At 46.9% G+C, this 24,398-nt stretch overlaps 1 protein-coding gene across 4 annotated transcripts in view; it reads left to right on the forward strand.

Annotated features, from left to right (window-relative positions):
• Positions 1-24,398, forward strand: part of tenm4 (teneurin transmembrane protein 4) — a gene marked incomplete at both ends in the record, with an annotated part of 173,254 nt that overhangs the window by 99,193 nt on the left and 49,663 nt on the right. For 2 of the 4 annotated variants that reach the window (XM_083637873.1, XM_083637876.1), the window contains 8 exons: positions 1,271-1,417; positions 2,403-2,619; positions 6,462-6,581; positions 11,053-11,314; positions 17,724-17,991; positions 18,084-18,227; positions 20,454-20,703; positions 21,635-21,655. In XM_083637873.1, coding sequence (XP_083493999.1) covers positions 1,271-1,417; positions 2,403-2,619; positions 6,462-6,581; positions 11,053-11,314; positions 17,724-17,991; positions 18,084-18,227; positions 20,454-20,703; positions 21,635-21,655 — 1,429 coding nt within the window. The remainder of the gene's footprint in view (positions 1-1,270; positions 1,418-2,402; positions 2,620-6,461; positions 6,582-11,052; positions 11,315-17,723; positions 17,992-18,083; positions 18,228-20,453; positions 20,704-21,634; positions 21,656-24,398) is intronic. The other 2 variants (XM_083637874.1, XM_083637875.1) reach the window with 1 other exon arrangement.

The raw sequence follows: 24,398 nt of genomic DNA on the forward strand, positions 1-24,398 counted from the left end.
TCAATGGTTTTTAACCATTTAATCAACAATAATCATCTATTCTCGGTGCAGGCTCTACTGTACCCTTTCTCTTCCTAAATACTTACTTAACTCTTTTTCTTTTATCTCACTATGTCTTTCTTTAACTGATGTTTCCTTCTCTAATACATGTCTCGCAGACAGTAACGATCCATCTGTTTCTCTGTCTGTCTTCGTCTCTTGCTCTCTCAGTCTCTTTCTCTTCTTCTCCCCGTGTGATGTAAGAACAGTTAGACAGCTGCCCCAGTCTCTTTGCTCGACAAAATGGGTCATCTCAGCATCGTCTCTATCCAAACAACACCAAGTGTGACAGACTTTTACCTTTGATATCTGGAGACGCTACCTCTCTGCTCTGCCTCATCGTGGGGATAGGAATCACAAGGCGGCAGATAGATGCAGAGGCGAGCTGGAAAAACAGAGGCGGGGAGATAATCCTCTGATTTATGCCCTTGTGAAGTCCTATCCAGAGAGGAACCCGACAAATGTTTCACCTGTCGTTGTGCTCCAGGCTCCAGCCTGCTTTCTGCTCCCTCGGGGTCACATGCCCGGGAACACAGTTAGTACAAGCGAAGCCCTCGCCTGCATAACGCTATCCAGCTCAGTTGATCCACTCCGACACTTTTTGGTGTGTTCTGCTTCTTCTCATGACAGAATGCACACTCTCCCTGAAGGGGTCATCTTATTGATGGCTCAGAACACTCTCAAGAACAATTTATCCAAAGAGGAGAAAAGATGCCGATATAGACCTGTTTCACTGACTAATGCAAATTGTGTTGCGATTCATTGTGTTTTGCAGACGACATGGTAACGGTAACGCTCCCATCATAATCATTATTATGCGCAGGGATGCCAGCATATAGAGCGCTGCTCTCATTACCCAGCTTCAGTAGCATAGATACAGGAGGCCAATCTACTGTAGTAATGAGTGAATATTGATTTAGAAGATCCCTCTTATCTGATTTTACTGCAAAGGGATATGAGAAGCTTCACAAAAGGTGTATCAAATTAATCAACTTCAGCTGAGGGCCATTACTGCAGCCTCACTTGTTTAAAATCTTTAAATGCCTTTACTCTACTGCTGCTTGACAAATATTAGCAAGCGCCATTGACAGTCTTGCACTGTTGCCATTGTTTGTATGTTTTTTCTTGGTTAGTTTGTCAGATTCTACAGTATGCATCTGTGTTAGCCAGGAAACTATTTGATATTCTGTGCCAACCTCTGTCTTTGTGAATATGTCCTTTTGTCACACAGAGGGCTGTCCTGGTTTGTGCAATGGAAATGGTAGGTGCACTCTGGGTAACAATGGTTGGTACTGCGTGTGCCAGCTGGGCTGGAGGGGCACCGGCTGTGACACCTCCATGGAAACTGCCTGCAGTGATGTCAAGGACAACGATGGAGGTAAAACCCCACAACAACAAACAACAAAGCCTTCTGACATTGGCCCAGCATCAGCAGGGACTCTCGACTACACATGATTTGACTTCAAATCAACAGCCATCACGGTGACTGCCCACTAAGTAGAGAAGAATAGGAACATGCCTGTCTGTTGCCTGTCAGGCTTGGTTGTCCAGTTGTACTTCCTATACAGGTGAGGATAGGGAATGGCTTCCAGTCGGTATCACCTAGGCAACAGGTTTTTATTAAAGAGCAGACTGGCTGGCCTGAGGGCCCTAGCATGCGCTGGCCCCAAGAGGAGCCCCTGCCCGGCCCTCTAACTAGCCCCGAGCACAGCCAGGCACACACAGAGAGCTAGCCAGGGGCCTGCACCACTCCGGAGGCCAAGTGAGAGACGTGACTTCCTTTCTTCCAGACCTCATTCTGGGCTCCAGCTATGCACTAGCATCTCTTATTCATGCAGGGGCTGTTTGTCTCCCAATCACAGTGCTGGGACCACAAGGCTCACAATGACAAAGACAGGCTGCTGGGACCACAAGGCTCACAATGACAAAGACAGGCTGCTGGGACCACAAGGCTCACAATAGCAAAGACAGGGTGCTACCAGGGATTTGACTGACTCCTGACAGCATGTTATTTTTATCACCCATCTGGCCAGATAGGCCTGAAAGCAAAGGGTAGGGGGTCCAATGACCCACTTCTGCAAAGCAAAGTACATTGCACAACAGCTCTATGGGTCTTGAATTATTTCATCTAAATTACAGATGGAAAATATGAGCAGTACTAGAGGTGTTGAGATGTTCTGCAGGAATAGATATGGGTGATAAGAGAGGCTCAAATCATGCAACCAAACAGCAGTCGAGATGAATAATTTCTCACGACAAAATATATTAGTATAGCTTATTTATTTATTTTCTGTTTTCTCTGTCTGCATGTTCCAGGCTATTGTTTAATGTGCGAGTGTGTGTGACTTGTATGACCTTGGCAGATGGCCTGGTGGACTGCATGGATCCAGACTGCTGTCTGCAGGCGACATGTCACACCACTGCTCTGTGTGTGGGCTCCCCGGACCCCCTGGACATCATCCAGGAGACACAGATGTCCTCTGCACAGAGCAACCTGCAGTCTTTCTACGACCGCGTTCACTTCCTGGTGGGCAGGGACAGCACCCACAGCATCCCCGGAGCCAACCCCTTCGATGGCAGGTGAGCTACAACTACACCCACCATCATACATACTGGAGCCAGTTGAACCCCCGTTGTTCTCCTGGGATGGATTTTCTCAGCTCAGTATTCAATAGATTTACTTTTTTTTTCAGGATTTTTCATTGTATTAGATCGTACTTATTCCTCTGAGTCAGGTGAATCAATAATTGCTGGATTTAACTTTTATTTTTTACATTATTATTCAGATACTGTATTTGGCGGATTGGTTTGTGGTTGTATACACAGTTGCATGGCTCTGTTAATTTCCATTGGAATTGATAGTGATGAAGTGTGAATGTGCATTATAGCAAATGTCATTTCAAGTGCAAGCACAAATCAACCAGTGGATTCAAATCTGTATGTAGGCCAATGCTATTACATTGCATTTGCTTATTGCAGGGATAGACCTAACAGAATGTAAAATGTTTGCTTTTGGGAGCCAGGCTGAAATGCCTGCAGGGGGAGGGGACGCATCTATATTGAATGGAGGCTGGGGAATGGGCAGGCACTGGTGCAATGCATAGTTAGAAGAAGGATGATGGACAGAGGATGATAGACGTCCATGGAATGTGGCAAATAGCGAGGAGCATTCCCTGGCACAGGAGGCATCTCATATTCATGTATTGTGATTACTTTTACTGTAATCCATCTGAGGCCCCCTCCCAGAGGCAGAGCTCACCACACCCCAGCCGTGGAATCTGAGATGCTTTCAGATCAGGCAGGATGGCTGTCAGAGTCCCATAAGATTCCTCTGCCTCGCTTTTCCTTTGTCTTCTTCTCTTTTCATCTTTAAGTGCTTGTGAGTCTGTCACCTTATTTGCATCCCTCTTGCTTATGGATCTCTCTCATCTTTGCCTATTGTTATAACTCCCATGTGAAAAAACAACAACACACAAACAACAGTCAAACAGAAAGATTAAGTTGAACATTTTGAAATTTCTTTGTCTCTAGTGGCGCAATTTTTGAAAAATAATGTCAAAAGAAAAGAGACAAGTCAAACCAACTTTACAGTGTGGAGTTGTGTATCAGGCTGTTTGCTAACTTGCCATCTTACCCCACTCTGTCATAAAAACGTTTTTATCTCTGCAGTGTTCCCATTCAACTGGCCCTTTTATTCCTTAGATAGTCGACTGTATCTGTGTATATAAGTCAGAGATTACATGTCACTCAATTTGCAACTAGAAAATGTCAAGATGTTACATGAATAACATCAACTGTCATCAAATCCAAAGATAGGACTGTTTTGGAGCTTAACATTTTTCTGGTCATGCCAATTGACTCTTGAGAGAAACACTTGTAACACACTACAGTATGTGACATTTTCCCTCATTGACCTTTTTCTGGCCCTCAAGAACCGCTCAACATTTTGAAGTTGGACACACACAGAGAACGATACGTACAGTAGAGGGGTTGAGCAATACTCTGTCTCTCTCCCAAGAAAACGCAGCCATAAATAAGTAAAGATCGAGAATCCAGAGATGAGCTGCAGGATCGGCGGCCTCGGCTCACCTAAAAATATCAGTGATTATCTATTATTCATGCCTGGTATTCATTCCCCACCCACTGACAGATATGAGCGGTTATGACAGCGGGCTCTGGGCTTCAGATGAGCCTTACAGGCACGGTCTCAGCATCTTCCTGATACGCCCGGCCTGGTCACTCGATCATCTCTTTATTGATCCGCTAACCACTTCCTCATGCTAGTAGACATGTTAGACTGCTATTTCTGATGTCACTTCCTCATGCTAGTAGACATGTTAGAGTGCTACTTCTGATGTCTCCCACCACAAAAAGCTGCAAAGGTGCCACTGAATAAAGCATTCGCCACTGCATAAAGCGCCTGCCTCTCCACCATGACACACAATACAAGAGACTGCCAGGGCCCAGCACTGCTCGCTGACTGGAATAGTAATCAGGGGCTTTGTCCATGGAACAATTTGGGCAAAGATTGATAGCAGGCTTACAATAGTGAGGCAGAAGCCATTCGCTTACTTTATAGGCAGGCTGGTGCTTTTATGATTTTATTACCAACTCTATTTTGTTAGCATTAGACCATTGGTGTAAATAAACAAAAAGCACTCCCATGTCAAATTGTTTGTGTTCTTCATGTGCCCTCTCCCTTTTAGCAAGATTATGTATTTGGAGAGCTAAAGATGTAGGCACATACCTGCTGCTAATGTAGTGCTGTTTACCCTCTGGGTAACATACAGGGAGGGAGAAGGGTCATTTTATATTTGCCAAGGATTCTACCCTATAATCAAGTCATTGCTTCTGCAGCGATGGTGCCATTTAGTGTATTAGCCTAGCCTAGCTTATTGAAAGTTCCCTATACTTGAACCTGCCATGCATTTTCATGTCCAGTGCTTCTGAGAAATGTAGTTCACTGGAAACGACTGTACAGGGCAGTTAGCTGATAACCTAACCCCAAAAGAGGCAGAATTTTCTGCTGAGTCTGGGAGCTTGGGCTCTACATTTTTGAGAACAATATGTCCTGGCTCTGTCCTCACCCCTGGACCGGATTGTGTGCGATAAACTGGAGGTTTAAGATGTCGTGAAGTCCCTTTTGACTTTGTGAGTTCTCCTGGACCAGTGGAATCTCACATGGCGGCAACGTTTCTGGAGCAGACGCTTCACGCTCCCTGCTTCCTTGGCTGCTCCTTCTCTCTGCTATATTTGATGTCAATATTTAAATCATTTGTCTTGACAGCCAGGAATCATCTCCCCATGTGCTTCGCAGAGGCTGGGAGGAGATAGTTCCACTTTCACGGCTCCATTTTAAGAGAATGTGGATGATTGCCTGTTCAAACACGGCTTTCTAAAATAAACTGTCGGCATGAATGATTAATCGTAGCCAGCCATGGCCGGTTCTGGCGTAACTTTACTAGTAATTCTATGTAAACGCACCCAGATGGGTCTTTGGGCGTGGGCACACGGATTTAGAGCAGTATCTCCTTGCTTGTTTACAGAGCAGTGGTGGACAGCCAAGGTCTTCTGAAGGGGACCCGGCCTAATTAACATAAAACTGGGTTCCTGGGGACCAGGGTAGTGTGGGGTGAATGATCTTGCCTCTGGTAAGGACATGTTGAGGGCAGCTACTAACACGCTAGTGTTAATTGTTTCCAGTACGTGGCAATGTTTAAGACCCAGATGTATTAAAAATAGCCACACTCTAATGATATAGTGGCAGTGAGGCATTTGTTTGGGGACTGGTTTTTCTGCAAACTACTACAGAAACGATGGCTGACCATGATCCAGGCCCTGCTAATGATGAGGGCAGAACTCGACAAGAGAGACAGGATACAGCGAGGTCTCAACTCATCAGTTCAGTAAGATTAGGAGGTGAATTTGGATGACTTCCCACTATCGATTGGTGGGGACTGATGATCAAATCTAATTTATGCAGCGTCTGGAGACCTAATGTCAGGCCGGAGATCTGTTGAAGTCTTGATAACCAGCCAAGCAAGTCTGCAATCTGCATCACTATTATTCCCCTCTTGCATTCTGTAATGGAAAAGATTTAAAAAAAAATGTTTTAGAGCAAAAGCAAAGTAAAGCTTCCTTGTTTCGTAAGCGTTCTTTTCTGGAAGGAAAAACCCTTAGAGACTTCCTGAGATGTTAGTTTGTTAGCATGTTTTTCTGTTATAGCTTTTGCGTACATTATTTCTTTTTGATATCTCCCTGCTTATATTTCCCCCGCTTTACTATTCCTGGAGAATAACACATCTCTATTGCTGACGGAGGGAGAGAGTGCTGTGATTTCCAATTATCTGACATATATGATATGTAACAGGCATGTTCTTTGAGTATTGATTGGTAAGTGTGCTGCTCTTCCTCCCACACAGCCACGCGTGTGTCATCCGTGGACAAGTAGTGACCTCAGATGGGACGCCACTGGTTGGAGTGAACATCAGCTTCATCAACAAACCAGCCTATGGTTACACAATCACCAGGCAGGATGGGAGGTAAGAACCTTCTTCTGCTAAGCACAGATTCACTGTCTGAATCGCAATTTGCTCATTTTAAAGATCATATACAGTACATTGCATATAAATTCATGCAAAAACATCTTGTTAACCGCCAACATAGAATAATTTGACTTGGAAATAGAATAACTTTCAAAGACATTTAAGGAAGCCATATACACATACATATACGGTACTGTATATTTCCATGAAATCAGTCACGCTGAATTCTGATGTTGGCGAGAAAAAAATCAGTTGCCATTGCAAACTGTGCCACCATTGATCTGCTCTGTGCTTTCATTTAGTCCAATTTGGGATTCCTCGGCTCAATTCCCAGTGAAATCAAACAAAGCCCTTCTGGTCGACTCGTAAGTTATGCTTCGACAGCAGTGGGGAGGGGAAATCATTAGATATGCCAATTCCAAGCCGCTTACAGAGGCTGTGAAACATAGTACAGATGGTCATTATTTATTTGACAATGCTAGATTTAGCGAAAAATCCGCTACTACTGTAGTTACTATTACGTGAGACATTAGGTTTTGGCCATTGGCCGAAAATTCGAGAGTTAACTTTTGTTTATTGAAAGAAGAAACAAAGAATCCTTTCTCCTCACTAAGACTCTTCCATCACTGTGTTTTGCTGGACCAGTAAATTAGCATATGCCTCTGTTTAATACAAGAGGAAGACTGTGTTTGTTGTGTTTGAAAAACATTTGTTTGACATCCTTGCCTTGCTCATATTATTTTCACACAATATATTGTTAGCTATTACAGATTATGCTATTGCTGTTAGTGGTATTGGTGCTATTTGGCTTTCTTCGAGAGACTCTGTGAGACAAATCCAGACAGAAAGCTAGTTCCCGAGAAAGTACCGTAAGTATTGGGAGAGTAACTTTGGGTAATACAATCTGTACATCTTCTGTTCTTTCCTGAATATGGTATTTGGTTGCACACAACCTCCACGTCCCCTGTACGTACTGTATCTCTCTTTTGTGTTAGGATGGCCTTGTGGCATGGTAAGCCCTTATATCATGGCCTACCATGGATTGGTGTTTGCTCGCCAAGCCCCACTTCCTCCTGACACTTATATCAATCACTCAAACCCGTTTCAGACCTGGTATTAACATGTGTCTTGGGTGATCCAGCATTGCATTCAGCATTATGTACAACCATTGTTCACCCTTCTACAGTGGCAGGTCACCACCCCCATGCTTACAATATATTCTATAATGTTTCCTATAGTATTTGTATAGTATAGTACTCAGTAGTGCCAAAAATGCACAGATTTCTTTAATTAATTGCAGGCTATTTCTGCATGGAAGTGACACAAAAGCAGAGGATGTCAGTTGAGTAGGTGATCCTTCAATGTGCCCTGAGGAGCCATCAGGATGCATTACCGTTTACACTACAAAAGATATGTGATCAAATGCGTCCCAGACCACCTCAGCAAGTGGTTTGAGTGATGGGATAACAATGAGTCTTGGTGGTCGTTTACACTTGTATTTAGTCCACTTGTGATCTGATCCCCCAAGATGCCGTTTAAAACCAAGTGTAAACAGCCTCTGACACACTAAAAGCCTGCATCTTTGCCGCTGGTTTGCTCGTTCTGTCTCCTCCCCATTCCTTTCCATCTTCATGTCAATCTCCTCTCCTTGCCTCGTTTTACCAATATCTCTCTCATCCTCCCCTCATCACCTTCACCTTCCGTCCTCATTCCATGCATTCTCCATGCCTTCACGCTCTCCTTCCCCCAATCTCCTTCTGCCCTTAAGCTTTTCCTTTCCGGGCGCCACTCTTTCATTTACATCTGAGCCTATAGGTCTCATGTCCTTTCCACTGCGCTGGCTTTCCTCATCTCTATCCTTTATCCCATTTCTGCGTGCCCCCATTTTTCTTATGCATCTCTCCTTTTCCCCCCCTTTGCAAATCTCTGCACTTTCTTCTCCCTTCCGGCATGTGTGTAAACACTACTCCATCTCCCAGCTTCCCCTGTAAACATGCCCAGTCTCCTGCAACTCCCCTGCAATCACTGTAAACAGGCTCAGTGCAGCGTGAAATCAGAAATGCACCTGTTCACCTGTTCAGCCACTTAGAAATGGGAAAGCTGTCTTGACTCATTTTCTATGACGTGTTCTTTATTGTCCAAGGGCTTAGTTTTTTAAATTACCTTTTATACTATCTTAGAAACTTTTCTGGCCTCTATAAAAGAGGTTAGTTTAGTTTCTTTACTGTTACATTATGCAGCTCTTGTCTGTCTGACTGGCAGAACAGGGCATTGAGACTTATTATTATTATTATTAACTTTAACTGTCAATAAATAATAATAATAAATTATATATTATATATAATAATTATATATAATATATATAATATAATATTATATATATATAATAATTATATATTATATTAATAATAAAAGCAAACACGACGGTATCTCCGTATATAAACGACAGCAGCAGCGATTTTTCACCGTTGATCCATGTCAGAGAATAAGTCAGAGTTGTCTTAAACGTCACGCTATCCCATCAAACATCAAGCAGGAACACATGATGTGATACGGCCATTCTACAGTAGGAGGTGGCAGCGGTGCTGGGTGGCCTCGCCGCTTGCTGTCTGTCACAGCTATAAGAGTAAGAAAGAAGATATAAGAATATACAGGTGCGCTCCAACACCAGGCAGTACGGTAGAGGTCAAACAAGCATTGGTCAACTGGAAGCTACCGCTTGCTACATCTACACACCACGACTACTTCTACTACTTGGGGATTTTCCAATTTTCTGTCGTGGCTCAAGTCAAAACATTGAATTTAATATTTTGTTCAGCGATTCTCTTAATTGCAACAACACTGTGCTAACACAGCACTTTGGTGTTAATAGGAGAGTTTCAGGCCATCGAACTGTGTATAAACCCCACCCCATCTCTCCAGCACCTATAAAGAGCTTGTTCAGAGTTAGTTCACCAGCGCTCAGCTTGTTTTTCCACTGTGTCCTTGAGAATTCAGGATGACTATTATGGGGTGTTAATGTCATTCAGTTCATGATAAACACACTAATGCTGATAAATGATCGGCCATCATTTGTATGAGGAGCGCCAAGTCCGTTGGCAGGGTTAACTCTTTGAGCTTGATGCATTCCCCTAGGGCACCAGCAATGAGGCTGGTGTAGGTAGCTTAATACGTTTTGTCACATGGCTTAAGGCTGTTGTCATGATTGATAACAGCCAGTGAATCCCCTTATCGATTGGCCAGAGCCTCCCATGGGTATCTGTCCAGAAGTGTTTTGAGCATCGGTAGACTGGGCCCGCCGGGTGTCACGCAGCCCGACCGGGGATCGGCACCGCTACTGACGGATCACATCAGCACAAGGGCAACGCTATCACAGTCCCCATCAGTGCTGCAGCTCCGACTGTGCACCGCTGGCCAACCTAACTCCACTCCACTCACGCCCAGCCAAGGGCAAAACACCAAGGGCGGAACAGACCTTTGTTTATTGCCACAGCCAATCAGATGCTTGCCCTAGGGCGGAAGTGGAACTGAGGGGAGTCTTTTTATAGTAGCCGAAGCCAAGGGGGAGGTGCCTAGTTTAGAGGCCACAGACCGCTGTTTGGGCCTGCTTCTTTTACCTGTAATTTGCACAAGAGGCACCTCCCATGTGAGCGTGAGGCCCTGTCCCAGGGGCCTGCAGATGACCAAACGTGCTAATTGGCTCTTAGAGAAAAGTGGCGTGCTGCAGAAGTGCAGTGCAGGTGCAGGCGTGCTGCTGTCACCATGCGGCAGTTAGAGATGATGAAAGGGGCCAGAGCGCAGCCTGTTTACGGAGAGCAGCGCGGGGTCAGAGCACAGGCAGAGCGCCTTAATGCAGCAGCAGATGGGATTGCATTGCAGGGCTTTTAGACTGATGTGAGAGTGGACAGCCCCTCGTCGGAGGCGATCGATAGAGAAGTGCCTCCATTCTGCAGCAGCACAAATCTCAACAAGCTATATTTAAATGTGAGCACACTGCATTACACAAGGCACGGGGATGAAACAGTCACATTATACGGATGAACTTAAGGCGTGGCATCGCTGCCATTTTCCATTCTTCAAAGGAAATCTAACAGCTTATGACATTAATTAAGAGGCGCGCTCCTCACATGGTGGTTCAGTGAATTAACGGCTTCATCATTCCATTGTACAGTATGTGCGGCTAGTGTGTGCCTGAAAGATAATGTGCTAAACGGTGAAACGGCATCCTTTCTTAACGACGCTCTTTATTTAATGCAACATGAATTACTTTTTGATCTGTTATAGCAACACTTAATTAGAAAATACTCATTCTATTCACAGTGAATTGTGGCATGGTCTAATCCTCAACACAGACGCAGATTACAAGCATTGCTAATAGGGATTGGCACAGTACTTAGTGGAGAAATGCAGAATTCGCCCTCGTTGTATGTGAATCAATATTCATCCTTTTTTGACGTGTGTGCTACAGTTTTGATTTGGTGACCAACGGGGGTGCAGCCATCGCCCTGCACTTTGAGCGCGCTCCATTCATCACCCAGGAGCACACTCTCTGGTTGCCATGGGGACGCTTCTTTGTCATGGATACCATCGTCATGCGGCACGAGGAGAACGACATCCCGAGCTGTGACCTCAGCAGCTTCGCCAGGCCCAGCCCCGTGGTGTCGCCCGCCCCGCTCACCGCCTTCGCCGGCTCCTGCGCCGAGAGGGGGAGCATCGTACCCGAAATCCAGGTGACTTAGGCTACATTTTGGCCAAGGGAAAACAATTTTCAAAGGGGGTCCCTTGACCTCTCACCTCAACATATCTGAATGAAAATGGGTTTTATGGGTAGGCTACCCACGAGACTCCACTTAACGGATAGGGTAGCACGAGCATTTTTTGACAAGTCAGCATAAATCCACAGAACAATGCATCACATCACTGATGGATTTTCGACACACCTGACGGATTTGATTCTTGCGTGTGTTTGTGTGTGTGTGTTTGTGTGTGTGTGTTTGTGTGTGTGTGTGTGTTTGTGTGTGCATGCATGTGTGTGTGTGTGTGTGTGTGTGGCCAATACCCCAGAAAACCTCCATCTTTTTCACAGCCTAATGTTGGCAGGTATTGTATGCCTGCAGGTTGTGATCTACATGGATCTCTCCTTCAAATGATTCATGCCATGCGTCTGGGGGAGAGCTACGGCCCCCCACTCTAAAGACTATTCATCACCTACAAGTGTAATAGTCACTCTGGCTCATGGCAGTGCTGTGATTTTATCTCTCCAGTGTAATTGGTCTCTGGAACATGGGCGATTTACAATGTGCATTGTACTGTCTGGCAGTGGAGTGATGATGATTACATTGCACACAAAAAACAGCCTGGTCATTTTTAATTTCTCCTGGGTTGTAATCTCCCAGGGTGGGCGTACAAGTAGAACTTGAAAGACCGCACGTTTTACCTATCATGATTCTGATTTTGTGTGTATTGTTTTGATGTGTGTGTGTGTGGGCGCGGACACTCCTGCGTGGGCCTGTGTGCGGGTCTGCGTGTGTGGCTACCGTGTGTCTAGCGGGCGCCTCGGTGCCCTTCTCTAATTACTTTGTCTCCCAGTTTGCTTGCTAAGATTTATGGCATATCAGTGCATTTAGTGTGCGCTCTAGACTATTTATAGTAGCCTTGTCTTTCCTTATCCCTTGAGCCTTGAGAGCACCACGCAGGGACAGCAGCCAGTTTACACTTGTTAAAGGGGTATTCTGATCTAACCAGGCATAGCTGCACTTTGTGAGCACTAACATGGCAACTTAACACTTAAACACTTAGCTGTGCTGTTTTAATTATTACAGTTCACCCTGTTTTTTTGCTGTGGAAACAGGATGAGAAGTGTCTTACAGGAACAGTTCACCCAAAAGTTCAGTCATTAGCATATCTACTCACCATCATGCCGATGTAAGGTTGGGTGACGTTTTTTTTACTCCACAAAACCTGGAGCTTCACAGCGAAACACTGTTGCAGCGTTCTCCTAAACAAATGAAGTGGATGGTCTTTTGTCTTTGTCTTTATTTAAGATCCCCATTAGCTACAGCAGAGCTGCAGCTATTCTTCCTGGGGTCAAACAACTTGCATAGTTTCAAGACATCAAACAATTTGCATAGTTTCAATCACATACAAAATTTACATTCTGTGTAAAAAATACATTCTGTACAAACGGTACAGTTTTGGATATTACATACATACATACTGTACCTTTCAAGGTATTGCATACATCAGAAATACTTACATATCATTACAGATGTGTAGAATATACATAAACTACATTGGTGACCAACATCACATGGTGACCAACTTTCAAACTAAAACAATAAATAAAAGTGTTCCCTACTGCTCGTCTGACGTAATCCAAGTCTCCACAAGCCCCGAGATGCCAAGTTGACTTAACACATTGAGTGCCAGCCGTTTTTTCAATGCTGTAGGTAAGTTGTGCCAGGTTTTTTTTTGAGGATTCTGGCTCATTTTACAAGAGCCGAGGATTCTTTTCTGTTAAGACTTCGTGAACACCAATCATCTAAAAAGAACTAATAGAATGTGTGCTTTCTCTGTCTAAAAGAGTTAGTTTGTAGAGTTAGTAGTTATGTAGATATTAGCCGTTGAGTACAGCATGGTTTCAGAGATTTTCAGAGAGTTTTGAGATAAATGGATTTTTAGAACCACCTCACGTGCCTGTGATTATGGGTGCCCTTGGGCAAGTCTGTATACTGTTTTGTGTGTGTGTGTGTGTGTCTGTGTGTGTGTGTGTGTGTGTGTGTGTGTGTGTGTGTGTCTCCAAACTCCTCCCTCCGTAGGTGTGGCTTTGCAGTGTTTTGTCACAGGCGAGTTTCTGTTGCCTCACAGATCCCCAAAAAATAGAAGGGAATCGCAGGAGCGGGGAAGAGGAGAGGAGAGGCGAGGGGGGGGGTGTTAGGATGACGTCATCATTCCTACTTTGACGTCATCATTCCGACTATGATGTCATCGATCACTGATGATGTCATGGTTCATAAGTGTCTTTCATGCCTTTCGCTAGTGATGTCATAGCACAGGTGATGTCATGTCTCTGATGATGTCACAAACGGTATGATGTCATAGCACAGGTGGTGTCATGCTCGGATCTATAAAGGCCTGTTCCGGCAGGCTCTGGCCAGTGATTCACAATCTAAATTAGGATCATACCAATCTCAAGCAACGTCTGCAACCTGCAACCAACTGTTCCCAAACCCCGAACAGTGCAGCTCCCAGCTTTCAAGCTACCAAGTTCCACAGCACCCCGGCTTCTCCAGACCTACCAAGTTTCCCGTGGTCATCAACTACCCGCGATTAGATCCACACTTCTCACCCCGATCCTGACTGTATGAATCACTCAGAAATGGATCTAGCGGGCAAATTTCTCCCCCCAATCAAGGAGGAAGACCCTGAGACGCCAGCTTTCCCGCTGGCCGCTCCAAGCTTCCTGCTTGACACCCAGAAAGTTCGCCTGGCGAACTTCCTGGGCAGGTATGAGTTTCAGAGTGTGAGCCACTCTGAGATGGATTTAGCGGGGACCCCAATCAAGGAGGAAGCCCCCGAGAGGCCAGTTACCCGGCCGGTCGCTTCAGCTGGGGGTCAGCTGGATATCTCCACTCACCCTGATATCTCCCCCCATCCTATCACGCTCGAAGACTTGCAGGCAACTCAGCGAGAGCAGGCCTCTATTCTGCGAGACCTTTTTCGTCTTGTGCCTTCTTCTCTAAAAGAGGCTGATGATCGGCACGCCCTCCTGCTTAGCACAATCCAGGCTCTGGCTTCCGAAGCCGCTGATCGACACGCCCTCTTGATTGGCCGGCTAGATCGTCTCGACGGGCTAGGCCCCCAGGGTCCCATTCCGCAGCCTTCTGCCCCCCCTGCCCCAGTTTCCGAGCGCGCCGCCGTTCCGGAGGTCTCCAGACCTGCCACTCCCCCGTCCACAGCGGCCGTTGCTTCTAGCTCTGCCTCTCGGCCGCCTCCAGCTGCTAAGGGCATATTCTGGGGGGGAGTTCGCGTCATCCCAGAGCAGGGGCAGCCACATTCGAGTCCCAGCAGCCATCTGTACCGTGATCTGACCGGCAGGGTTCGCATCACACCTGAGGAGAGGCAGCGCCGTTTGGACACCCGGAGCTGCCTGTACTGTGGCCGAGCCGGGCATTACCTCTCCTCCCGCTCCCGGCGTCCAGTAAGTGGTCCCACCGCTCGCCGGCCCGTGGTACTCTCAGTGAATCAAGACTCTACGTGTCCAGCCGAAAGATCTGTACGGTTGGGTAGCGCTCCCTGCAGGACCCAGGAGTGGCAGTGTGTCTCCAAGAGGGTTAACGAGTTGGAGAGGACTGTCGACCGTCTCATTGGGAAGTTCAATCGCTGCCTGCAGATCGGCTCCGTCCCCCCGCAGGGGGCCTCCGAGTCTGCTGGCCCTGAGGCACAACCTGAGGCACAACCTGTGGACCTGCCCCTCGCCGAGTCTGAACCTGTACCTGAGGCACGACCTGTGGACCTTCCCCTCGCCGAGTCTGAACCCGTACCCCGGCAGCAGCCAATTCCTGTCCTTGACCAACAACTCATGCTGGACCAACAACTCATGCTGGGAGGCTCCCGTAGTGTCGTCAGCCCTCGGTCAAGAGCAAGAAGAAATAAGAGGCGTTTAAAGGAGGAGACGGTGGGTGACCTCCCCAAACTACAGGTCGGGAGGGCAGGCCTCGCTGTGTCAGATCCCCCTGCGGCTCTGCCTTCGGAGACGGCGGCATTTGACCCTTTTGATGGTCCCCAGCCTCCCATGTTTGGATCGTGCCCCGGGGGATGGCCGGTCCCAGAGGATCCACCGGACCCGGTGGAGGTTCTATCCACGTATCGGTCCATCTATGGCTTCGATATCCTGTATTAGGGCGGAGCACCTCCACTGTCCTGCACCCCCTTTGGGGCCTAACCACCCGCGTCTAACCACCTGCGGAAGAGCACCTCCACCAGAACCTACGGATTTGTTGTCTCCCAGATGCCATCCTTGATGGCCTCATTGGACGCCAGGTGACGTCCCCTGAGGGGAGGGTACTGTTAGGATGACGTCATCATTCCTACTTTGACGTCATCATTCCGACTATGATGTCATCGATCACTGATGATGTCATGGTTCATAAGTGTCTTTCATGCCTTTCGCTAGTGATGTCATAGCACAGGTGATGTCATGTCTCTGATGATGTCACAAACGGTATGATGTCATAGCACAGGTGGTGTCATGCTCGGATCTATAAAGGCCTGTTCCGGCAGGCTCTGGCCAGTGATTCACAATCTAAATTAGGATCATACCAATCTCAAGCAACGTCTGCAACCTGCAACCAACTGTTCCCAAACCCCGAACAGTGCAGCTCCCAGCTTTCAAGCTACCAAGTTCCACAGCACCCCGGCTTCTCCAGACCTACCAAGTTTCCCGTGGTCATCAACTACCCGCGATTAGATCCACACTTCTCACCCCGATCCTGACAGGGGGGGGGTTAGACACGGGAGAGAAATTCCTTCGCGATCCCCTTCTTCCAATCTTGAGGCAGCCTACTCCGCTCTGCTGCTGCTGCTGCTGCTGCTGCTCCTCTGGGCTGCTGCTGCTGGCGGCTCTCGGGCGAGTCTGGAAACGGGCTCGTTCGTTTCTTGAGGTGTCGGCTGAGAGCTTTGAAGAAGCTTTTGCGATTCTGGTCTTATTTATGCGCAAAGGTACTCGAGTGTGTGTGCGTGTGTGCGCGCGCGCGCGCGCGCGTGTGTGTGTGTGTGTGTGTGTGTGTGTGTGTGTGTGTGTGTGTGTGTGTGAAATCGAAAGAGTTTTCGCCCAGCTATTTCCTTGAAAATTAGAATGGCTTTCTCCGCCGGACTGGCTTTCTCTCTGTCTGGAGAGAACTGTCGCCACTTAGTGGTCGGTAAAATAGATTATACACATTCTCTTCCTCCAATATTGATATAGAAGACGTAAAAGGGCTTGATTGATGTCCCACCGTCAATTTTTTTTTTTTTTTATGTAAGACGAGATATCTCGTCTTTGGCACTCAACGGTTGGATTATGTAAGACGAGATATCTCGTCCTTGGCACTCAACGTGTTAATTGACGTAATTTACACCCTGTTTTTAGCTGAAAACTTCACTGTAGCCGCATGAGCTGAAAGTGAAAGTGACTTTCAGTTCATGGCTACAGTGAAGATTTTGGCTAAAATAGGTGTAAATGACATCTTTTCAAGTCAACTTGGCATCCCAGGGCTTCTGGAGACTTGGATTACGCCGGACAAGCAGTATGGATTTTTGGTCGTTTTTTGTTTTACATTTGAAAGCTAGTCAGCATCCACTTCAATTGTTCAGGAGAATGCTGCAACATTCTTTTGGTGTGGAATTCCAGGAATCCGGGTTTTGTGGACTAAAAAACTTCACCTGACCTTGAGTAGACCTTGAGGAGTGTTAATTTTTGGGTGACCTTTTCCTTTAATTAGAGCAGGAGTTGGTCAGCCAGTCAGTGTCATAGACCCCTGATCCTGAATTCTGGTCCCATACAGCCTGTCTGGGCTGCTGCCTTGCCTTTGATGCCAGGCCTGACCTCAGTGGAAATTGCCCATGGCCGCAATGCCGCCCCCCACTAAACTAACTTTTATTGCTCGATACATTACTCTACTGTGCAAGGTCTGAGCCCAAGGGCGCACTCCACACTCCACTGTCATATGGATTCCAGGCAACACTGTTGTCCTAATGAAGGACACGCTATTATTAAATCAATTATGAAAAATCCTGTCACTGTAGTATATAATGAAGAAATCCTGCATTGGATTTCCTGTAAGACTCTGGCTTAATTGCCCTTTCATTGATGTTTCTAATCTCCCCTTGAGTCCATCCATATATTTGGCTGGAGGCAAAGCTTTGGACAATATCAGAGACAAAGATTGCAATAGAGTGACTAAACAAAATGAATGAATTGATAATCAGTGGGAAACAAAGGGCATGTGGAGGCATGTTTAAAGTAAACCTATCTTAAACACGAAAAGAAAAGAAATCAGAGCAAGTAGGCCTCTTAGTTCAACGTTGGCAATTTGTGTCAACGACTTCAGGGGTTTGGGGCTTATTCCTGTCATTGACAAAGCTTTCTTTGGCCTGCAGTCCCTGCAGGAGGAGGTGCCTATCCCTGGGACAGATATGAAGATTAGCTATCTGAGCAGCAGGACCCCAGGCTACAAGTCCATACTGAGGGTGACCCTCACCCACCCCACAATCCCTTTCAACTTGATGAAGGTTCACCTCATGGTGGCTGTGGAGGGCAGGCTGTTCAGGAAGTGGTTCCCCGCAGCCCCCAACCTCGCCTATGACTTTGTGTGGGACAAGGCTGATGTCTACAGCCAGAAGGTCTACGGCTTGTCTGAAGCCTTCGGTAAGTGATGGGAATGCATATTTCTTCATGGTGTTTGCCAAAATAACATGTGCTTCACTAACAATAGATTCCTCCTTTGCTTCTTGCCCCAGTGTCTGTAGGCTTTGAGTATGAGTCATGCCCAGACCTTATTCTATGGGAGAAGAGGACTGCTGTCCTACAGGGCTACGAAATCACCGCCTCCAAACTGGGAGGATGGGCTGTAGACAAGCACCATGCCTTGAACATCCAGAGCGGTGAGTCACACACTCTCTTGCTGTTTCCTATTCCCAACTACTCACTATATATTGTCAGCATAGGAGGTGTGACATTTGGAGAAAATGTTTTCCGCACTGCATTAAACCATTCTAAATTTGTTCAAAAGTGCCGGTAACTACCACTGTGTCCACCTAAAGGTCTTAGATGGTGCGTGCTTTAAGAGTAACACTGAATTGTCCTAGTTGTCTGTAGCGGTCTGACGATTTTTCAATACGGGAAGGTCATCTAGCCTCAGATACAGTAGGTCTGATGTTTTCTATTACATTACATTACGTCATTTGGCAGACGCTTTTATCCAAAGCGACTTACAGTAACACACTTTTTGTCAGCAATAGAGCAATCAACTATGGAGCACAGTCTATGACAACTACAAATCCTGAAGGAACAGTGGTACGAGTTTTAGTTTAGGTTTTTTTTTTTTTTTTTTTTTTTTTTATTATTAAATAAAGAGAGAGAAAGAAGAGAGAGAAAGAAGTTAGATCAAGAAGGGCCCAGGTGGAGCCTGAAAAGGTGAGTCTTTAGTCTTTTCCGAAAGATCGGCAGTGATTCAGCAGTCCTGACCGAAGGTGGCAGCTCGTTCCACCATTGGGGTGCCAGGGAGGAGAAGAGTCGAGATCGGGATTAGCGACTTTTGAGCGCCCGTAGCGAAGGAGGAGCGAGGCGCCCTGCACTGGTAGAGGAGCGAAGGGAGCGGTGAGAGGTTTGGAACCTGACCATAGATTGCAGGTACAGGGGAGCTGACTGGTGTACTGCCCTGTAGGCCAGTACCAGTGTCTTGAATTTGATGCGAGCTGAGATGGGAAGCCAGTGGAGGTCCCGGAAGAGGGGAGTGACATGAGAGAATTTGGGTTGGTTGAATACCAGACGGGCTGCAGCGTTCTGAATGAGCTGAAGCGGTCGGATGTCGGTGGCAGGTAGGCCAGCCAGGAGCACGTTACTCCTGTCCTCCTGTACTCCTGTCCACGTTATTACCACTGTCCCTTTCTAAGTGAGGGCGGTCAATTTTCTTATTGCCAGTAAATGACTCCTGAAGGCAGGGGAAGGAATGAGGGGAGACTTTGGGCAGCTTCACAGTCTGTGTGTGGAGGGCTCACCAGGGAGAAGAGGCATACTTCCATGAAAAGTACTCAGGAAGGTGGCTTTGATCTGTCCGGAGGAGGCAGAGGGCTCATCCCGCCCCCTCACCCCGCTATCCGCCCCCGTGACACCTCCATGTCACAATTTCCCCCCCCAAAGACGGCGAAGGCATGTCCCGCCCTAGTCTGCCTCTGATTGGGTTGGGTTTAGGCATGAGACGTGATGATTGGTTGGGTTTAGGCATGAGGGGTTAGGGCAATTGGTTGTGGTTCAGGTAAGATATTATGGTAAGCCAATCAGAAGTAGAGTAGGGCAGCACATGGCTTCACCATCCTGGGGGGGGGGAATATTGCGTCCTGTTCCTTCCCGCCATTCTCTCCCCCCCAAGATCATCCCTAATTTAATTGCTTTGTGTCTGCTACCCGCCATCAGCAGCAGTCCCTGAGATTAAATCACATCCCAGGAAAGGGGATGCTTGGCAGATCTTCTCTGATAGACCAAATGTTGTGCTGCTCAGAGAAGTCAGGTCAACAATCAGAAGGAGGAAAAACAGACATGCAGATGCTGAATTTAAAATGTGATTACATTGATTTGGCTGCAGGAACATTTTTGAAATTTAAATATGTTTTTCCAAGAGCGGATTTGGTAAATATATTTGTGTGTGTGCGTGTTAGGGATCTAACAATAGGAGTTTCACCAAAATATCATGGTATTTCAGGGTATAAAATTCCCCCCCCTTTTAAAAACAAACAAACAAGAATTTTAATTTGAAGAAAAATATTGCTTGATTGAACTCAAACTGAAACTACTATGAGAACGTTTACACAAGAGTCAATTATTAACGGGTTGTGGCATTGGCTGCCGTGCATATTGTGCAACATATCATGGGCACGTTATTACAGGGAAAGCTTACGGTAAAACAGTATTGTTACATCCATTGTGTGTGTGTGTGTGTGTGTGTGTGTGTGTGTGTGTGTGTGTGTGTGTGTGTGTGTGTGTGTGTGTGTGCGTGCGCGCTTGCGGGTGCGTGTGTAGGTGTGTCTTTGTGTCCATTTGCACAATCATCACACATAGTGTGTCCAAACAGGTCGCAGGTGTTACTCCTTTCTTTGCTGTGCCCCCATCAGGTATTCTTCACATGGGCAACGGGGAGAACGTGTTCATCTCCCAGCAGCCTCCTGTAATTGGCAGCGTGATGGGGAACGGGCGCAGGCGCAGCATCTCCTGCCCGAGCTGTAACGGCCTGGCTGACGGGAACAAGCTGCTGGCCCCAGTGGCCCTGGCCTGTGGCTCAGATGGCAGCCTGTACGTAGGCGACTTCAACTATGTCAGGAGGATCTTCACCACGGGCAACGTGACCAGCGTCCTGGAGCTCAGGTAGGCCACTCCTACACACTCATGGCCAGGTCATTGACCTCACGACTGTCCGGTCCATGCACGTTAACGTGATATCTCAGGAACGCCTTGAGGGAATTTCTTCAAATTTGGCTCAAACATCCACTTGGACTCAAGGATGAACTGATTAGAGTTTGGTGGTCAAAGGTCAAAGTTCAAGGTCACTGTGACCTCACGGCCATCCGTTCCATGCTTGTTAACGCAATATCTCAGGGACGCCTTCAGGAAATTTCTTAAAATTTGGCTCAAACATCCACTTGGACAGTCCAAGTCTAATCAGATCATCCTTGAGTCCAAGTTGGACTCAAGGATGATCTGATTAGATTTTGGAGGTCACTGTGACCTCATGTCGGTCTGTTCCATCAAGGAAGGGGGCGGAGCTAGGTAAAAGGATAGGAAGGTCATAGAGAATCGGGGTTTGAGGGCTGGGTAGGGGGAGTGGCTAGGGGTGTGGGTGGTGGGAGGGGTGTGGTGAGGGAAAGGGGCGGGGCTAGCGAAAGGGGGCCATAGCTAGGGATAGGAAGGTCGGGAGGTAGCCCACGCACTGAGACCCAGCAGCAGCTCAGATTGTCCCACGCTCAGGTCGTAAACCACCAAGGCCCATTGAGATAGACAGCAGAGGCCCCACAGGCCCAGGATTGATGGTCCTGCCTCTCTCACCCACCTGCATCAGCTGGAGTTTGGCCTTGATGGGGGCTGGGGTGGATGTAATCGGGTCTTAACGGCAGCTCAACTAAACGTTCCGGGGGCAAGATTAATTTCTTTGGTAGTGTCAGCTCAGAGGAGTTAGAGGAGATAGTGAGCGTGATCTTTTGTCACGATTCCATTTGAATTAATTCTGTCCACTAACAACTAACATTTCCTCTCCTTTCTCTCTTCCTCTCTCATTTCCTGCTGCTTCTGCTTCTGGCAGAAATAAAGACTTCAGGCATAGGTAAGCCTTATATATAGTTTGTGCTGAAATAAAGAAAGAAAAGTCATACTGGACCTCAAAGTGACCTTTTTGGACACAATTCAGACCTGCACTTGTAAGCAAGCAGCTGGAAGAACATATCTTAGTATACCGGCTGTCTGCTTGCTCTTTGTCTTCACAAAGCTGCACTTTTAGTGATTCATTAGATGTCTCTCCTGAGCTTACTTGATATCTGGATTCATCACCATATTCACTGCAGTGTGTTGGGAATGGTACATAATGCATGAACTATTATTGTAAATGCAGTACCAGGGGGAAAGAAGCTGACTTTTTTTTTGCTTTGGCTCAGTAGAAGCTGGACTCTTCTCTGCATTGTTGATGTCAGCGGTCAAATTCCATTGTCCATTATAAAAATCTCCTACATCTTAATGAACTGTAATGCTGATTGATCGACTGCTGATTACAATACTATATTTTTTCTATAGTACTTGGTCAATTTCGCCTGCCTAGCTGTCCTGGTCGTTGCTCTGCCCCCTCTGCCAATCTGGGGAGAGTAGTAGACTAGCACATGCTCCAATACATGTGCCAGGCGCTTCTTTTCACCTGACAGCAAGGAGTTTCACCGGCAGGACGTAGCGTGTGGGAGGATCACACTATTCCCCCCAGTTCCCCTCCCGCCAAACTCTTTAATCTGGCTTCCCACCCGCAGACGCGGACAATTGTGCCTGTACGCACATCTGACCAAGCCGCAAGGTAGCACGGGTGCTCGAACCTGTAGGTAGGAAATCTACCACTGCACTACCTCGGCGCCAATAGCGTCCCCCCCGGCACTTGAACCCTTAGGCCATAATCATTGGCTTTGCAGTCCTATGCATTAACAATTAGGCTACTGGGACCTCTTTTATTCTCTTTAATACTCTTTAATATTCTTCCCTCGCGTCTGTCTACTTTGGACCACTTGAACTGCGATGCCTGCCTGAGATGGAATTGCCCCAAGGGGATTGTCGTTTCATACTCATAATAACAATTGGTGTTATTTCACACACACACACACACACACACACACACACACACACACACACACACACACACACACGCGCCCGCACGCGCCCGCCCGCCCGCACGCACACACACACACACACACACACACACACACACACACACACACACACACACACACACACACACACACACACACACACACACACACACACCCCTTGCATTTGTGAGTTGCTCTAAATATGATGCTGTTTCTTAAAAGGTGTTCCTTTTAAACAAAATGGTTTTGCTGCAACTAGGAATCTTGTGCGCTACGGGCACTCGATTCCTAGGGTGGAGACTCTGGAGATGATGCAGCACTTGTCCTCTACTCCCAGCATCAGCCAGGAAGGATTTGTTACATCACTGATGACATGACAATTGCTCGAGTGACAGCACTGATGACATCACTGATGACATGACAATTGCTCAAGTGACATCACTGATGACAGATGTGGGACAAAAATCACAGACAAAAATTGCGGGAGGGTTGAGGAACCAGACGATGGCTTCCGCCCCTGGGCTGAAATCTCTTAACGGAGGACCCTTTCACGGAGGTGAAGACGCGTTGCTCGAGGGATGAGGAGCAGAGGAACATGAGACGAGGTGCAACAGCCAAGATGGAGGAGGTGTGAGAAACACCGGAAACTTGACAGAAGAAGAAGAACCAGGTCTAGAGTGAGACCATCCAACTGTGAGAAGCAGCAATGTGCCGCAGGGCATCCAGTCTGCCAGAAAGCCATTAGAAGAAGAAGATCACTGATGACAGAGGCGAGGAGGGTGTGGGGAGGCAGTGGATGGATGGATCCAGAGGGAGGCGGTAATGCAACATAAAGGATGCCAACTGCCATAAAACACCACAGAAGAAGAAGAAAGAAGAATCACTGATGACATCACAATTGCTCAAGTGACATCATTGATGACATCATCACTGATGACATCACAATTGTGACACACCACCGCCACAGACACCACTTAGACAATTTTAATTAAGAGTAGAAAGATACAAACTTCATAAGATCACAGATCCACTTCTTAGAGGAGCCATCCTTATCAGCTATAGAAAGCACCACTTTACATTTGATGGATATTCGAGGCCAGCTGTCAGTAATGTACGTTATGCTGCCGGAGCAAATCGAAGGGCTATTCTCTCACAAGACTCAATGCCTGGAGAGATGATCTTAGAACAGAGATGACAGAGAATGAGTGGGAAGAGGCTTGTTTAAAAGCTCAAACACAGACTATCACCACGGCACTGAAACTGGTACAATATAAATGGCAATTCAGAACCTATGTTACACCTGTAAAACTTCATCAGTATAATCCCAACATTCCTGACAACTGTGCCAAATGCAATGATAATGTTGTTTAACTTGGTTATCTGCTGCACTGTATGTGGGATTGCCAAAAGCTCCATCTGTTTTGGAAAGATGTAGCCAACCTGATCTCACATAGCTGCAGTTGAGATCCCTCTTGATGCAAAGCTCTGTATTTTTTTGGGTATCTATCCTGACCACTTTGTACCAGGCCGCAAGACAGCACCTTTGATTAACTTGTGCCTGCTTCAAACCAGAGTGATATAGCGCTGAGGTGGAACATTTTGGACGGCCCCACACCCGCAATGGGGCTGCGGGAAATGGCCTTCCTCTGGAGAAGTTGACCTATGTGGCCGGAGGGAAATTTAAAGGTCCCAATTCGTGCAGCTGTAACCTCTTAAAAACGTGTG

This window comes from Poromitra crassiceps (assembly GCF_964638095.1).
Source record: "Poromitra crassiceps genome assembly, chromosome: 5".
Lineage (NCBI taxonomy): Eukaryota > Metazoa > Chordata > Actinopteri > Beryciformes > Melamphaidae > Poromitra > Poromitra crassiceps.